The sequence below is a fragment of the Coccinella septempunctata genome, chromosome 1, assembly GCF_907165205.1.
Source record: "Coccinella septempunctata chromosome 1, icCocSept1.1, whole genome shotgun sequence".
Classification (NCBI taxonomy): domain Eukaryota; kingdom Metazoa; phylum Arthropoda; class Insecta; order Coleoptera; family Coccinellidae; genus Coccinella; species Coccinella septempunctata.
The window spans coordinates 20,073,551-20,092,563 of NC_058189.1; the positions used below are offsets into that span (position 1 = coordinate 20,073,551).

At 37.8% G+C, this 19,013-nt stretch overlaps 3 protein-coding genes across 3 annotated transcripts in view; 2 read left to right on the plus strand and 1 right to left on the minus strand.

Moving 5' to 3' along the window:
* Positions 1-19,013, plus strand: part of LOC123310043 (damage-control phosphatase ARMT1-like) — a 155,078-nt gene that overhangs the window by 60,583 nt on the left and 75,482 nt on the right. The window lies entirely within an intron of this gene.
* LOC123314685 lies at positions 4,912-7,502 on the plus strand. The gene is made up of 2 exons (XM_044899988.1): positions 4,912-5,377; positions 6,393-7,502. Exons 1-2 carry the CDS (start codon positions 5,203-5,205, stop codon positions 7,424-7,426), a joined length of 1,209 nt encoding a protein of 402 aa, XP_044755923.1. The 5' UTR covers positions 4,912-5,202; the 3' UTR covers positions 7,427-7,502.
* LOC123314669 (protein ALP1-like) lies at positions 5,378-8,056 on the minus strand. The gene is made up of 2 exons (XM_044899982.1): positions 7,607-8,056; positions 5,378-6,324 (listed from the first exon to the last, which is right to left on the minus strand). The coding sequence occupies exons 1-2, from the start codon at positions 7,906-7,908 to the stop codon at positions 5,415-5,417; spliced, it is 1,212 nt and encodes a 403-aa protein (XP_044755917.1). The 5' UTR covers positions 7,909-8,056; the 3' UTR covers positions 5,378-5,414.

A 19,013-nucleotide genomic window follows, 5' to 3' on the forward strand; every position in this document is an offset into this window, starting at 1 on the left:
GAAAAGTTTATTTCGGGTTTCAAAGGAAACGACTTCCGCGGAACTTCAGGGAAGAAAAAGAGCTGCGAAAAAATCTCCTCTTAGGAACAATAACCTATACTACACAGGAATGTTTTCACGTAGCTACCACAAGAGGTGCAACTGGCGAGAGAATATCTCAAGAGAAATTCAATGGTGGCTACCAACGTCTTGATAGGGCTCTTAACACATTATCAGTGATATAAATTACTTTCAGAATATACAATATACAGTTGTGAATTGAGCAGGGTACATCGTTACTTCATTTGTGTCCATTCGGTGGCAGTTTCGAAAAAATACTTAGCTAAGAAAGAAGTTTAGTTTGTAGAATTTAGAGAGATGGATAACACAGAAAAGGCTTGCTCAAAATCGGCGAAAGTTGTATGTTTGTCCACTAAGACAAATATGAATTATTTCAGCTCTTGGCTCGAGATTGATGGCAGGGTTGAACAAACTCCATCTGAACTGAACTCCTGCATGTACTCGCATTATTTATAATAATAATAATAATAATAAAGCTTTATTTTACCCAACAGGAAAATCCCAATTATAGGGCAAAGAAATATATGTTACGTGTTACAGTTCAAAAATTTACACCATAAAAATATAAGAAAGGAATTATAATTATAATATATATAAACATATGCAGCCTTTGCTCGGAAAAGACCCGAAACCGATACACGCGATATGAAATTCCAACATTCCACTCAACACAAACTCAAGTCCTCAAACTAACTAAACATATTCAACTCCAGTCTGTCAGCACTTCGACATATACTATAAACAGGGCACCGTTCGAATATATTTGTACGAGCCGTAGGTAGATAAAACACCTCTCTAGATCTCGTTACCAATCTTGGAACGTTCAAACTCATTTTGGAGAGCAAATATGGGCAGTCTATTCTGTAATTTAAAAGTCTTTGAGCAAACCTGGCACATTGCTCCTCACGCCTCGCAAGAAGGGATGATATCCTCATTTCACTCATAATAATTGACAAATCCGCCCCACGCTCAGGAAACCTTCCAGTACTCCTAAATGTTACATATTTGAAAAACTTTCTATGTATGCGCTCCAGTGGTACAAGGTGACAATTGTAGATGGGAAACCAGATCAAACTGGCATATTCTAGTTTACTGATCACGTATGTAAAGTACAAGCTTCTGAGAATCGATAGATCTTCAAATTCTGCAGTTGATCTGAGCACAAATCCCAATGTTCTGCTAGCCCTAGTACATATTTCTTCGATATGGGGAATGAAACTGAGCGTAGAGTCGAATAAGACTCCAAGATCATGAATCTGATCCTTTACATTTATCAGCTGTCCTGCCATATGATAGCCGAAAGTATGTAAGTGGTTGCGATTTCCTCGTGAATGTGATGCTGAAACATTTTTCCATATTTAGTATCAACTTGTTACGCAAACACCACTCGTGCATATATTCCAGGCTTGATTGAAGGAGTAATTGATCCAAAGCATTAAGTATTCTCAGGTAGAGTTTGAAGTCATCTGCGAACGCTAACACTGGACACTTCAGGGAAGTTAGAAGATCATTCATATAGATTATGAACAACAGTGGTCCCAAGTTGGATCCCTGCGGTACGCCACAAGAGAGAATATACTCAAATGATTTAAAACCGTTGTAAAACACATAATTGACTCTTCCCTTCAAATATGACCTCAGAAGTCTCACATATCCAGGACTCAGACCAAAAGATGACAGCTTCTTCAGGAGAATACCATGATCAACCGAATCGAAAGCTCGTGACAAATCAGTATATACCACATCAACCTGACCCCCAACATCCAAACATTCCGCGATATATTGAGAAATCGCAGCCAAATTGGTCACAGTAGATCTTCCCTTTACAAATCCATGCTGTCGAGTGGATATATATGAGCTGACATTGAAATAAATATGCCCGTGAAGTAACTCCTCGTACACCTTGGCGAAATTAGACAAAATGGAAATTGGTCTGTAATTATTAACTTGTGATTTGTCTCCCTTCTTGAATATAGGTACCACACGAGCTCTCTTCCATCGGTTAGGAAATGTGGAGGTCCTCAAACTCAGGTTTATTATACGATGCAATGGTACGGCCAACACCTCACTACAGACCTTCACTACAAATGACGGTATAGCATCATCTCCGGCCGTTGACTTGTGGGGAAACTTGGACATGGCATTGTAGATATCTTCCTCAGAAATTAAAGGCTTCGGAACTGGTGGTAACTGAGTGAATTCGTCAAGTTCACTCTCCTCCTCAACAGGCGCCGTAGGTACCATGCCGGAAAAATGTTCTGCAAATAGATTAACAATATTCTGTGGACGCTCGTGGGAGGTTCCGTTATCATACATTATTCCTGGAATCCTGGTGGTTCCCTGTTTCTGGTTAATGAACTTCCAGAGGTCAGATGGACTGGACCTAAGATTAGCCTGTATGTTGGTTAGGTATTGATTGTACGCTGAGGATATTTCCGTTTTCACTAATGATCGTAGACGTCCGAACTCATCCCGGTATCTCGAGTCTCGAGTTGACAACCATTTCGAACGATAAAAGCTCTTTAGTTGAATATGACGTTTAATTTCCGAAGAAAACCACACAGGATAACGACGGCCACCAGAAGTGACCCTCCTACGAGGCACATATTCATCAAAAAATTGGTACAATTGGTTATAGAAACAATCCAAAGCACTGTCGACCTGATCGAACTCATCTAACACTCTCCAGTCAAATTCACCAATTGACGATAACAATCCCTCAAAATTGGCTTTTTTGAAGTCATAAGAAATGTGATCTTCCTTCTGAAAATTAATTTGACTCTGCTGGGTAGGATGCTTCAATAAAACATTCAATGCAGGGTGATATGGATCCTCAGGGACAAAGGGAGCATCGCAGCGGTCGACAAACACATTGAGAGTATCCGAAGCCAGCACCAAGTCCAGCAGCCTGCCATCTCCGTTCCGCACCTCATTTACTTGTCTTAGCCTCAGAATGTCACAGAAATGACACAAAATCATATCTTTGGGACAGCCGCAGCCACCCTGTCTAAAATTTGGAACGTTAAAATCACCCACGATTAGAAGAGTCTCACTCAGAAACCGTAGTTCCAGAGCTGATGTGAAAGTTTCGAGTTGAAAAGCCGATACGTCAGGTGGTACATAGACCGCACAAATAATGAAGGGAGACGAAACAGAACACCGGCACAGCACAACATCTATAAGTGGCACGAGATCCCTCAGAAACTTACTATCGAGTTCTTCAAACTTTACACTGTCTGCAAATGCAAGCAGGACACCACCACCACGAGATCTATTAACTTTTAAAAATTGTCTATCACCACGAACAATGCTGTAGCCCGGTGGACAAACCTCTCCATCAAGGACAGACTCACCAAGCCATGTTTCACTAACACAAACTACTTCATATGAACACTCACACAATGATTTGAAGAACAGTGGTATTTTGGTATTGAGTCCCCTAGTATTTTGATAATACAAAGATATAAACTGAGATTGATCTTGAGCACGACCAGAGGCAAGATCAGCTGGGGCAGACCTGTCGGTAAGCTTCAGTTTTCCGATGCCGAGCCAACGATTGTTGGTACGCCACCCACATATTTTATTCTCAAGTTCGACTCGCCCTCGGACCGGCGGCGATCTAGTTCCGATTTAACAGTTTTAAAAACTGATATCTGCTGACGTGTTCTATCGGGGGAAACCGACAAATGTGCGAATTCTTCCTTGATTTTGATCCTTTTGAACTTACGCATAATAAGTGGAACATACTCGGCGGTGGACAAACGCATCCGTATGGGTCGAGAACGTACGTTCTTCGTCGGATCAAACTTCCCGAGTCTAAGAGGCCTCACGTCCTCATCCGAAATCTCACATTCCGCCAGCACAGCCTTCACCAAGGACGTGTCCTGTCTCACCCGCTCCAGCCTGCTCTCACCCTCCTCCACACTTCCATAAATGATTATATTCTGAGAACGTTTGGTCCTTTCGAACATCTCACAAATTACTTCTTCATTAGTCATTATCTGTTGGGGCGGAGGATCAACAGACATAGAAACACCGATGTCATTGGTTCGAGCCTGTTTTAGTTCGCGTATTTCATCTCTCAAATCGTTTATCAGCTTCAAAATTTTTGGGATCTGATGAAGTCCCTGCTCACACTCAATACATATATATTTAATTCTACGCTTACTGTTGGGACGCAGTTCAAAACATTTAAGTTCTGCGCCTGTCAAGTCTGAGCAAGCCACATGCACGAACCTGCTGCAACCATCACAACGGATTAACTTATCAGAACTTTCGTTAACTGCAGTGTTGCATCTGATGCAAGACATGATGCAATGAATGTATTCCGAAGTGGTTGCTCGTGTACTGGTGATAAAGGATGATAAACAGGGATACTTTTCACAACGGCCGGGCCTATAGCCGGTGACTAACAGACAAACAGAGGGCCGCGGAAAACAAAAATAAAAGTGTTGGATAGGATTTCACCAGTACAACAACATGTAGCAATCGGGTTAGTCAGAACTCAAAACTAATACACCCCGTACACATAGAAATCAAATCTGCTTCTCCGATAACGATATCGCATGTGGAAACGCAGCACGTGTACCGATAATCCACGTATATCACCTCCCGCGAACTCGATCAAAATAACCAAAATTAACCCAGTAAAAATAATAACCCAAGTAAAAAATAAGGATAATATCAAAAATAAAAGTTTCCTCTACTTGCCGTTTCTGCCACACTACTCTTTACAGAGAAAATGCAAACCAAAACACTAAAGCAATAAAGTATAACAGGAGCAACCGTAAACACGTCTGTTCATCAAGATGGTCTATGTGTATGTGTATGTATAATACTATCAGAGCCCGTTCCCACTTATCCGATCAGTCTATTTTCCCGGTCCGTCTAAATAGACGGATGTGCCAGTGGCAGTACAATTTGTGAACAGCTCCATAGGAGCTGTTCACATTATGACTGATCCGGGAATAAAGACTGATCCGATTTATTTGACGGACATTTTGCCACTGCGATGATCAGTCAAAACGCCCGGATCGGATGAGTGTGAACGAACGTTCCGTCAAGACCATAGATGAATCTATGGTCAAGACTGAAGACGAGCCCGCTCTTTCTCGCGTCGCTAGTTGTTAGTGCTAGTGGAAAATGGACGTGGACGCTTGCGCGTTAATATCGCTAGTCGAAAATAAACCCGTATTGTGGGATAAAACTTTGGACGATTACAAATTAACTAATCGACGATTAGAAGCATGGCGTGAAATTTGCTTAATATTAAATCCTGAATTCGAGAAATTGGACGAAAAGGAAAGAAAAAAATATGGTAAGTTAATTTTTTATTCAATGCTATGTAGGTAGTTTCATATAGCTGTTTCCTGCCAAGGTATTGAACCAAGATCAGACGAGAAGTATTCAGCAAATGCTCTTCGAATTATATTTGCAGTAGGACCACCTCTACACGGTCGAGGATGTGGACGACGTGGAAACGGGCCCGTTTCTTCACTTGTTTCCATACTTATTGGGTTTTGTTGTAAATTAATACCGTCTTTATCTCGGACAAAGTTATGTAAAACCGTACAAGCTTTTATGACGTTAATCGCCGTTTCTATTTGAAGATCTATCGGCCGATGCAGGATTCTCCATTTATTGGCTAGAATACCAAAGGCACACTCAACATATCTTCTAGCTCGGCTCAAGCGATAGTTGAAGATTTTTTTTTCATGATCTAGATGTGTACCCCCATATGGTCTCAAGAGATTCGGTGTTAAGCTAAAGCCTTCGTCCCCAATGAGTACATACGGCATTTCTTCATGTATGGTTTCATGCACAGGCTTGGGGTTTGGTATATTTAATGAACCATCATTAAACTTTTGCCAAAAGGTACTGTTCTTTAATATGGTAGAATCACACTCTTTCCCATATGAACCAATACTTATGTAGATGAATCGGTATTCTGAATCTACCACAGCAAGTAATACAAACGAGAAATAATCTTTATAATTAAAAAACATGGAACCACTATGGCATGGTTTTATAATTCTGATGTGCTTTCCGTCTACAGCTCCAAGACAATGAGGAAAGTTAGCTTTTGTTTCAAATCCATTTGCAATGGCTTCCCATTCTCCCTCTGTATCAGGCAACTTCATGAAATCTGTGCATAATCTCTTCCAAATAATGACGCTTGTTTCTTTTATTATTTTACTAATAGTCGATATTCCTACCCTATATGAGTAGTGGAGTTCCTTAAACGAACACCCAGAAGCAAAATATCTGAAAACAAATAAAATGGATGAAACACTTAAACAACAGAACTTTATGATATTATTATTTGTTTGCAGGAAAATCTGTATCTGATAAATGGAACAACATTCGAGACACATGGCGAAAATCGATGAAAAATAAGAAAGATGAAAAAAAATCTGGATCTGCTGCCAAAAAGTCTCGACGTTATATACACGAAGAACAGTTGATGTTTTTAAAGAAGGTTTATGAGCCAAGATCAACCCAAGAGTCTATTCAAAACTGCGATGAAGGAAATGTACAAAGTGGTCCTAGTAATGCAACTGAGTTTCGTAAACCTTCGATTCCCAAAAGCACGAAGAGCACAACAGACGTCGATGAAAAGATATCTAAGTTCCTGGACTCTAGGATGACACAACAAAAAGAAAATCCAAATTTACTTTTTTTCAAGGGTGTATTACCCGCCGTCGATTCTTTCACAATGGATGAAACTTTAGAGTTCCAAGCAGGAGTTTTAGCTCTAATACAAAAAATCAAAGGCCGAAATAGAGTTGGTTTCCAAAGATATGATTATCAAACTGAATGGCAAGATCCATATCGTGGATACCATACACAACCTCTTCAGCAGCTGGCAGCGTTCGTACATTCACCATCACCAACCTCTCAGTCATCGTATCATTCTCAACCATCTCCTGCAGCGACAAGTGCATTACAATCTATTCAGCAAACGACAGCGTTCGTACATTCACCATCACCAACCTCTCAGTCATCGTATCATTCTCAACCATCTCCTGCAGCGACAAGTGCATTACAATCTATTCAGCAAACGACAGCGTTCGTACATTCACCATCACCAACCTCTCAGTCATCGTATCATTCTCAACCATCTCCTGCAGCGACAAGTGCATTACAATCTATTCAGCAAACGGCAGCGTTCGTACATTCACCATCACCAACCTCTCAGTCATCGTATCATTCTCAACCATCTCCTGCAGCGACAAGTGCATTACAATCTATTCAGCAAACGGCAGCGTTCGTACATTCACCATCACCAACCTCTCAGTCATCGTATCATTCTCAACAATCTTCAGCAGCATCAAGTGTATCAAATTATGATTTTGAGGGATTTTAGTCATTATATCTTAATCAAGAGTACTAAAGCAAAAGCTCTCATGTGACTGTTTTCCATAAAAATATTTCAATAATTACATATCTGTATTTTATTTAACTCCTAAAAATATTTTCCAATCCAACTAGCCACCTTGGAAGAGCATTTCCTATATAAATATTTGAAGAGAAAAAAAGGTCGTACCTTAAACATATGGACAGCCTTTGTTGTGGACAAATGCACTCTCTAAATCTTGTGTCTTGTAATTTTATGTCCATTGAAATTCTTCCCAAGAGATCGTCGAAAGAGGAAAAAGACATTCGAAAGTAGTTAAAGAACTTCGCCTCATCATTCCTTAATTCTCCCATCAATGTTTCAAATGTCCCTGTGGAAAATCGGTCTCGAAGTATAGGATGCACCCAATGTTGTCTTCGTTTTCTACATCTTTTTCGTCTCATTCGCCTCAAATACCACCACAATATAAGAACATCATCGTCGCCGTCCATCGCGTACAAAATACAAACGTAAACTGGCGGCGAGTCGAACCACCGACCTTCCGGCAAAACAGACTGATCGGATATAATGTGAACACCCACGTCCGGCGTCCGGTTTCAGGGCAAAAAGACTGATCGGATAAGTGGGAACGGGCTCTCAGAGTTTATATTCAATACCATGGATGAAAGATATGAAAATGGACAATCAAATAATCTACCTAAAATAGATGGTCTTATGGTAAAATTTTACCTATTTGCCCTTCTCAATGAAATGTTATGAAATAAATATAGTTATTGCGAATAGAACTGAATTGAAACAAGTAGTGTTTCTGATTCTGATATGCCGCAGAACAAAAATACGTGAAGTGTCCTTTTCATATATTCTATTTTGATAGGTACCTATTTCAAATCGACAAGAGAAAACTATGGTGATGATGCTATTGGTCACGTGCAAGTTAAAAGAGCAGGTGATATTTGTATTGTTAAATGTAGAATAGCACCAGAACACCGCGTACGTGTAAAACCATATCATTGCAGTTTGGAATGCGATGAAAGTGATAAAGAAATTTTGCGAAGATTGTTCCGCTAGCAGAGGTGGCGGTAAGCATGCCGTAGCATTTTAAATGTGCTTACATCGGTTAAGCGAGGAGCCTTCAGCAACCTCTATAATATGTTACTGGAAAAAATCAAAGCTTACAGGAATCGGCACTACATTGAAAATGATCAAGGCAAAAGATTTTGGTACCACAACCCATGAAGAAGAACAAAAGACAAATAATTTTTTCGATAAGGTTGTACCCAAACTGCGAGAGTTTCAAATACAGTGCTCGCGTTCCCAATATGTATGTAAAAATAAAGAAGTGGAAAAGATGTCTCTTCATTACCTCATAAATCATTTCAAAAAACCTATGTGGATTGCGATGTCGACAATTTTTTATTATTTTGTAATAACGAAATGACAGATGACAAGATGTTTCAAGTGAAAGAGGATACGATAACCCAGTCAGATTCAAGTTTGTGGTTAGAGATGCGATACGGACGAATAACAGCCTCCAAAATGCATGAAGCAGCTTAGTGCAAAACAAAAGATGGCACTCTTGTTGAAGAAGTTTTTGGTGCCATAACATTTAAAGAAACTGCTGCTATTGAAAGAGGCAAAAAAATAGAAGACGACGTTATCAAGGGAGTTTCGCAAATTAAAAATTTGAAGATAATGGAATCTGGTCTTTTTTTGAACAATAAGTGTCCTATGATTGAGACCTAATGGTCTCACCAGTCACTGTGTTATAGAGATAAAAGTGCCCATACAAGGACAACACTTTCAGTCTGTAGGTACTACAAAAATAGAAAACTGGGCGAGAAATATTATGCTCAGATCCAAACACAAATGCACATGTCAGGAAAAAGCAAAGGCCTATTTTTTTATCGCACATGTGGACTTCGAAACCTCACAGAATGTAGATGTGCATGAAGTACTTTATGATAAAGACTATTGTGATAATCTTGTTGAAAAATGTGTAATGTTTTGGAAGGAAAATGTTTTAGAAAAATTGAATAAATAACTTTTCGTAAATAGCAATGTGGCAACTATTATGACAATGACCCTGAGATCACTCACTGCTGGGCAATGGCACGTAAAATATAATTGTTTCTAGTTACAGCGCCGCGCCAGTTTTTTCAGAATTACCAATAATCTTGGTTGAGTTAATCTGAACTTGTGAAATTCACAAGTTCTCATTAGATGAGTACAAGAAACTTGGAAATCAAGGAATTAATAAACAATGAATAAAATAAAGCATCAACGCAACCACTTCAAAAAAGATTTATTATAATTACTAGTACTCAAATTGTAACTCAAATCAAATTGGAACCTCAATGAGATAGCGTCCAAAATGACGTCTAGCGTCCCTATATAAAATGTTCAAAGAAAAAAAGCCATCATCTAGAATAATGGAAAGATTTATATTTTTTGAAGCAAATGAAATAGTACAACATAATGGACCTTCAAATAATTATTGCAACTCCCCTGAGGGAGAACGATAAAAACAATACACAGAAAACAAATAATCATGTACAGTTACATTACACACAGTATATTCAAAATGTTAATGGACATTTACAACCTTCGATTCCTTGATCATCGCCTTGAGTCTGTCACTAACGAAAACAGCAACACCCCCACCAGCCATAGCTGATCGAGCATAATATGAAACGAGTCGAAAATCTTTCGAATAACTTGAACTGAATTCAGCAGAACTACACCAGTACACCAGTACTCAGTTACGCAGACTCTAGATAACCAACATAGTGCAAAAGAACTGCAACATCACTAGTTTTTGATAATATATATGTGTATGGAAAAAAATTATTATGGACATATGAAAAATTAAAGCTAGACTGAAAAAATCAGGATTGAAACTGAAAGTGAGTGAGTGTAAGTTTTCAGAAGACAAACTGAGTGTTTTTGGATTTGAAACAAACCGAAAGGAGATTAAAATAATTAAGAATAAAAAAGTACCTTTGCTGCCATGTCTGGCGTCCGGATAATAGATGCCCAAATAGTTATTGGGAAAAGTTAATTATTATAATAAATTTTCACAGAACATAGCACTTATACTCGTATTGAACCCCTTGTATGATTGTTCGAAAAAAGGCAGATTTAACTGGACTGCGGAATGCGAGGAATGCTTTGAACAAATTGACCAAGCCCTTATAAACGCAACGTCTCTGGTACATTTCAACCCACAATTGTTGTATTAACGTGTGATTCAGTGGATAGCAGTGTAGCCGCTATATTGTCGATAAAGAACAGATACAATGTTATAAAACCAGTAGCGTTAGCAAGTAAAATTTTGAGTGATACACAAATAAAATACACCATTCTCGAGAAATAGGCTTATGCCATAATTTTTTGAGTAAGTAGAATCTATGAATACTTATTTGGAAAAAAATTCATTTGGCACACAGATAATGAAGCCTTAGCGAAAATATTGGGACCAAAATATGGGATACCAGAAATGGCCACGAAGCGTTCACATTACTGGTCAATTTTTCTTAGGTGCAATTGGCTATGATATCCAACATATTAAATCGAAAAATAATTCAACTAATTATTTATCGCGGGTAGCTACAAAATCAGAAAAGAATACTCAGAAATTACTGAGGAAACCTTGGAATTTTATAATGTACATCATATAAATAAATCGAATTTAAATTCATTAGACTGGAAAACTGTTCAGAAAGAACTAAAAAATAATAAAATTGTATGTGATGGACTGAGATGTCGAATGAAAGAAATTGCGGGATCATATTTTTGGTGACCGGAAATTAATTCGGATAAAAAAGACAGTGCCGGAACTAAGATTCCAGCACCACTGGTGAATTCTCATAATGCTCCCCCTACTAGTTGGGGAGCGAACAATGCTAAATCGGATTTTACTCGAGCGTCGCGTCGTGTAGACCTAGTGGATTTTTGAATTGTCTAGGCATTGTATAGCATGCCTGAAAAGGTCAGGCAATGAACGATGTATTATTCATTGCATACATTCCCTAGGCATTCTATAGAATACCTAACGCCAAGCAGGCAATGTGTTCAAGCTAAGATAGAAAGATATTACACAATCAAATTCTAAAAATCACACATTTATTGACGATTAAAGGTATGAACAATTGATAAAAGAAATAGAAACTGCATAAGTAGCAGAAAAGAGTCAACTCAATAACTTTTGTTATTGAAGCATTATGATTTCATAAGTGTTGGTGGAACAAAAAAGCTTATCGTTCCTGTGAATACTCCAAATAACCAGGACATAGAAAATATACTGACAACTTGGATGCAAAATAATATTCATTTTGAATAAATGACAATTTGAGTGGTGGGGCTTGCCGTACGGATCAGTTGTAAATAGTAAAAAAGAAAGGAAGCTGCTTTCAAAAAGATTAACAATTCGGATGTGACGCAAGATCACAGCGGTCCTTTGAAAAATGCAAAAAAATCGTTACTTGTACATACTCTAGCGTATCAGACTTTCATACAGATGGATCAAAGTGTTGCAGAATTCTTGATCCATTAATCTGACACTTATCAGGAGGGGTTTTCTCAATCTGACAGTTTGAAGATGATAACGATGCATTTTATTGAATATCTCCCTTTCTGTACCGCTAATCGTTTTTGTTTTCGTTATGAAAATTGTAATGTCTAATACAGGGTCTTTCACGAGGAACCTCACCCATATTTATACGGGAAACTACTGAACGTATTTTCATGAAATTCAGTACTTATAAGTATTTCACGATGCTGATGAAATCTAAAATATTTTCAAGGCATGAGCACCTCCGGTTTTTCCGGAAATGACGTCAACTTCCGTTTTTCAAATTAGAACACCATTTTTTTATTGCAGAAATAGGTTCCTTAGAAAATTTCAAGTTATTTTGATGTAACATTTTTCAGTTTTGGTTGGAAAATTCTCTCTGAGCGGGAAAATTCGAAAAAAAATCGAAAATAGAGCTCCGCTGAAACAAGAATAACTTCGAGGTTTTTGGATGGAAAATTTTCATTTTTGGGATTTTTCAAGATGCAAGATTGATGTGTCCACTTTAAAAATCGAAATCGCGATTCATGATACAGGGAGTGAAAAAATCGCTTTCAAAGTTAGGGATGACAAAATCGTGAAAAATCAATTTTTTCAAATTAGAACCCCATTTTTTTATGGCAGATATTGAATCTACGTTAAAAAATAATGTGAGTGTATGCATCACACCCTTGCCCTAAAGTGGATATTTTCTGAGTTATTCACAAAAAACTGTTTTTCGTCTTGAATTTTCAGCTATTTCTTTTCCCTTCACGCCAAAAAGATTAAATTTTCAGGAACTGTTACTTAAACCATGTTTTAGATTTTACTACCCTAATATGCAAGAGAAAAAAGTTACAGGTTGTTCCTAAATAGATGGCGAATTTTGATTCGAATTTGTATCGGAAACCTCTTTATTTCAACTAATCGGCCATCGGTTTTCTCTTCAGTGATAAATAAATAATTCCTTATGAACCATATGCAAAAACTCACCATGTTTTACATTCTTTTTTTTTAATGATAGATATCATTAATTACATCTACCAAATTCCTCTTTATTCAGTAGCATTTTGTGTTTACTAAATATTAATTTGGTGATAATTCGTATTTAGTTATAAAATCGATCAGTATGCCTAATTTTACCAATGAAGATTATTTAAATCTCATTCTACTTCATGGAGAATGTAATAAATTTGTAGATAGAACGATTCGACTGTTCATTGAGAGGTTTCCTGACCGACCCAGACCAACGAGAGATACCATTAACAGAACCATGACAAACTTGAGAAATGTCGGATCTTTCGTTAAGAAAACTATACACAGAGAAAAAAGTGTAGTAGAAGATGAGAACAACGAAATTACAGTTCTTGCATATTTTCGTGTGAATCCTCAAAATTCTCTCAAAGATGCCGAGATTGATCTGGGATTATCTCAATCGAGTGTTTGGAGAATATTAAAAACACATAAAATGCACCCATATAAATTCAATAGGGTACAGCATTTGAAGGAAACTGATTTCGTCAGGAGAACAGAGTTTTGCGAAGCTATGATGATTCGATTTCAAGAGAATGAAAACTTTTTGGACTGTATAATTTGGACAGATGAATCTAAATTCACAAAGAATGGTTCTTTCAATAGGCATAACAGTCATTATTGGGATGAAGAGAACAACCACCACTTCAGACAATGGAACTTTCAAGAAACCTGGAGTTTCAATGTTTTTTGCGCCATCAAAAATAATGCAATTCTCGATGTTCACATTTATGATGGGACTTTAACTGGTAAGATAGAACACTACACATGTTTGCATTATTTAAAGAATGTTCTCCCTTAGGAGATAGATATTCTGACATATTGACTCAAATAATCGAGCCGCTAGTACAGAACCATAATGACTTATGGTATCAACAAGATGGCGCGCCTCCACACAATTCACTCAATTTGTCAAATATCCTCTACAGGCTATTTGAAGATCGATGGTTGGCGAACAATGGTCCACATCTTTGGCCACCACGTTCTCCCGATTTAACTCCTTTAGACTATTATGTTTGGGGTAGGATAAAAAATATCGTCTACTCAACTCCCCTGACTGATAAAGAGGACTGCATAGAACGAGTCAGAAATGCGTTCAGGTTTGTTTAGATTTTTAGATTCATAGTTTTGAAACTCAAATTGGTTTTTAAACACTTTTGCAGATCTCTTCCTCCCGATGAAATAAGAAGAGCAACGCACGAAGCATTCCTGAGACGTATAAATAAATGTCTAGAAATTAACGGCCAAAACTTTGAGCATCTTCTCTAGTTATAACTGCGAGAGTTTGCCATGGTTCTCCTAATAGTAATTTGAAGTCGGTTTCAAGAAAGGGTGAAAAATCTACAGCATGGTTCAAATAACAGTTCCTGAAAATTTCATATTTTTGGCGTGAAGGGAAAAGAAATAGCTGAAAATTCAAGACGAAAAACAGTTTTTTGTGAATAACTCAGAAAATATCCATTTTAGGGCAAGGGTGTGATGCATACACTCACATTATTTTTTAACGTAGATTCAATATCTGCCATAAAAAAATGGGGTTCTAATTTGAAAAAATTGATTTTTCACGATTTTGTCATCCCTAACTTTGAAAGCGATTTTTTCACCCCTTGTATCATGAATCGCGATTTCGATTTTTAAAGTGGATACATCAATCCTTCATCTTGAAAAATCCCAAAAATGAAAATTTTCCATCCAAAAACCTCGAAGTTATTCTTGTTTCAGCGGAGCTCTATTTTCGATTTTTTTTTCGAATTTTCCCGCTCAGAGAGAATTTTCCAACCAAAACTGAAAAATGTTACATCAAAATAACTTGAAATTTTCTGAGGAATCTATTTCTGCAATAAACAAATGGTGTTCTAATTTGAAAAACGGAAGTTGACGTCATTTCCGGAAAAACCGGAGGTGCTCATGCTTTGAAAATATTTTAGATTTCATCAGCATCGTGAAATACTTATAAGTGCTAAATTTCATGAAAATACGTTCAGTAGTTTCCCGTATAAATATGGGTGAGGTTCCTCGTGAAAGACCCTGTATACATTCCTCGCCAGATATCTCAAGAAGACAACTTATTGTTCCGCGAAGCAAAAAGCGGAATTGTTGGATATGTTATGGAATGAACTGGAAAGAGTTAGTGGTGAATTCTCCTAATCTTTTACAATGAAAGATGCGGAGAGGAAATGGACAGAAATTGCGTCAGTTCTCAATTCGCTTCCAGGAGCTCAGAAGTCTCTCTCAATCTCATGGATTGTATAATTCATCTTTGATTTTTTCGCCACGTACCAACAAAGGATATTGCCTTTTTATGTTACCCTCTTCCTGCATGATCATGCATATATTCTATAGGAATATAGCTCAAATTGATTTCTTCATTCCTTTCATCTTCATCTTGCAGCAGCTCTTGATATTCTCAAATGTCGCGTCAAACAAATTTCGATAGTATGATGGGCTTTTTCTCTCACCCTGGACGCTCCTTACCTTTACTTGGGCGCCCACGTCACTCACAGAATCTCCAAAGAATTAGAGAGCCCGGCTAGACTTGAGTATCAGTGGAGAAGGGTATCGATGAAGACTAGGGTGGTAGCTTCTGAGTGTCTTCTAAGTGTCTGCTTTTCAGTCGGTTGACATCCATTTTTACGGCACTAGAACCTCGGAAGGAATATTTACAATATGCACTTTATGGATATATACAAGAAACAAAGAACGGTTACCAATTTGCCAGTGTAGAGTATTCGACGAAAAAAAATAAAGAAACGGTACGGACGGTTACAGTAACAGGACCTACTCACAGAACAGCAGAAGTCTCTGCTCGGGCGCCAGATGTGACGGGCTTTTTCTCTCACCCTGGCCGCCCCTTACCTTTGTTCGGGAGCCAGTGGGGCAATCAGTGAAACCTCACTCCACTCACATGATCTCCAAAGGATTAGAGAGCCCGGGTGTACTAGAGTATCAGTGGAGAAGGGTATCGATGAAGACTAGGGGGGTAGCGTCTTCTATGTGTCTGCTTTTCAACGGTCTTTAGGCGTTAAAAAGAGTACCTACCTCTTCTAACTACACACCTAGATGAAACTGATTTAATAAATTGACTATCACTGACAAAATAATCGTCAACAAAATAAACGTTCAGTTCTTTATTCCTACTGGATTAAATTATATACAGAAATGTACAAGTAATAACAAATGTTGATGTCAACCGGCTGCCTGGTCGGCGTGGGGCGGCTGATGGAACACGGTCTCTCCAGAGGAGTACGGTGGAAATAGACGGTAAATACGGTTAACTTTTGAAATCCTGGCAAGTCACTCCCTCTGTCGGCGGAAAGTCAGCAATATATTAACGAAATAAGCACCAAAAATACGGTAGAAACCCCAAGTCCTCCTGGGAATCAACGGCGGTCGAACGGACGCGGAAACCGGCACTCTACACAGTCTACAATAACTAGATCAAGTTTAAAAGAAAGGTATTTATTTTCAGCCAGTCCGATGGACTAAAGAAAGCGGAAAATAGCGAAGATATTCCCTCAGGTATGCACTACGTAAGGAATAATAATGCTACAAGTGACTTGCCCTAAACTTTCAAACTTGTCGTAATTTCATCTATGCGGCACGGTAAAACACCTTACACAATTTCCTTGGCACCTAGATCTCTACTAACTCGCTCTGGACCTTCAGCGCCGGGCGTCGAAAAAGTAGCCTTCTCCTCGGAAAATTTGCCCCTCTATGGGTAACTCATCTCTCCATTGGATGCACTCAAATTGTTCGGTCAATCAGCCGGCTCGGAAAGAGGCAGAAACAACCGAAGAGAAGGAAAAACGGAACAAGTTGAAGACCTTTCTTGACTCACAAAAAGTACTTTTGAACGGAAAGAATTATAAAATATATGAATTCTGAAAACAAATGACATATACGGTTTCCGCTACAAATGTGGGACTGGTCGGTAAAAAACAATGACATTGTAGTAACGGGGTCTTTACGGATTCAATATACAGGGTCTTTCACGAGGAACCTCACCCATATTTATACGGGAAACTACTGAACGTATTTTCATGAAATTCAGCACTTATAAGTATTTCACGATGCTGATGAAATCTAAAATATTTTCAAGGCATGAGCACCTCCGGTTTTTCCGGAAATGACGTCAACTTCCGTTTTTCAAATCAGAACACCATTTTTTTATTGCAGAAATAGATTCCTTAGAAAATGTCAAGTTATTTTGATGTAACATTTTTCAGTTTTGGTTGGAAAATTCTCTCTGAGCGGGAAAATTCGAAAAAAAATCGAAAATAGAGCTCCGCTGAAACAAGAATAACTTCGAGGTTTTTGGATGGCAAATCTTCATTTTTTGGATTTTTCAAGATGTAAGATTGATGTATCCACTAAATCGAAATCGCGATTCATGATACAGGGGGTGAAAAAATCGCTTTCAAAGTTAGGCATGACAAAATCGTGGAAAATCAATTTTTTCAAATAAGAACCCCATTTTTTTATGGCAGATATTGAATCCACGTTAAAAAATAATGTGAGTGTATGCATCACACCCTTACCCTAAAGTGGATATTTTCGAAGTTATTCACAAAAAACTGTTTTTCGTCTTGAATTTTCAGCTATTTCTTTTCCCTTCACGCCAAAAAGATGAAATTTTCAGGAACTGTTACTCAAACCATGTTTTAGATTTTACTACCCTAATATGCAAGAGAAAAAAGTTACAGGTTGTTCCTAAATAGATGGCGAATTTTGATTCGAATGTGTATCGGAAACCTCTTTATTTCAACTAATCGGCCATCGGTTTTCTCTCCAGTGATAAATAAATAATTCCTTATGAACCATATGCAAAAACTCACCATGTTTTACATTCTTTTTTTTTAATGATAGATATCATTAATTACATCTGCCAAATTCCTTTTTATTCAGTAGCATTTTGTGTTTACTATTAATTTGGTGATAATTCGTATTAAGTTATAAAATCGATCACTATGCCTAATTTTACCAATGAAGATTATTTAAATCTCATTCTACTTCATGGAGAATGTAATAAAGTTGTAGATAGAACGATTCGACTGTTCATTGAGAGGTTTCCTGACCGACCCAGACCAACGAGAGATACCATTAATGGAACCATGACAAACTTGAGAAATGTCGGATCTTTCGTTAAGAAAACTATACACAGAGAAAAAAGTGTAGTAGAAGATGAGAACAACGAAATTACAGTTCTTGCATATTTTCGTGTGAATCCTCAAAATTCTCTCAAAGATGCCGAGATTGATCTGGGATTATCTCAATCGAGTGTTTGGAGAATATTAAAAACACATAAAATGCACCCATATGAATTCAATAGGGTACAGCATTTGAAGGAAACTGATTTCTTCAGGAGAACAGAGTTTTGCGAAGCTATGATGATTCGATTTCAAGAGAATGAAAACTTTTTGGACTGTATAATTTGGACAGATGAATCTAAATTCACAAAGAATGGTTCTTTCAATAGGCATAACAGTCATTATTGGGATGAAGAGAACAACCACCACTTCAGACAATGGAACTTTCAAGAGACCTGGAGTTTCAATGTTTTTTGCGCCATCAAAAATAATATTATACAATTCTCGATGTTCACATTTATGATGGGACTTTAACTGGTAAGATAGAACACTACACATGTTTGCATTATTTAAAGAATGTTCTCCCTTAGGAGATAGATATTCTGACATATTGACTCAAATAATTGAGCCGCTAGTACAGAACCATAATGACTTATGGTATCAACAAGATGGCGCGCCTCCACACAATTCACTCAATGTGTCAAATATCCTCTACAGGCTATTTGAAGATCGATGGTTGGCGAACAATGGTCCACATCTTTGGCCACCACGTTCTCCCGATTTAACTCCTTTAGACTATTATGTTTGGGGTAGGATAAAAAATATTGTCTACTCAACTCCCCTGACTGATAAAGAGGACTGCATAGAACGAGTCAGAAATGCGTTCAGGTTTGTTTAGATTTTTAGATTCATAGTTTTGAAACTCAAT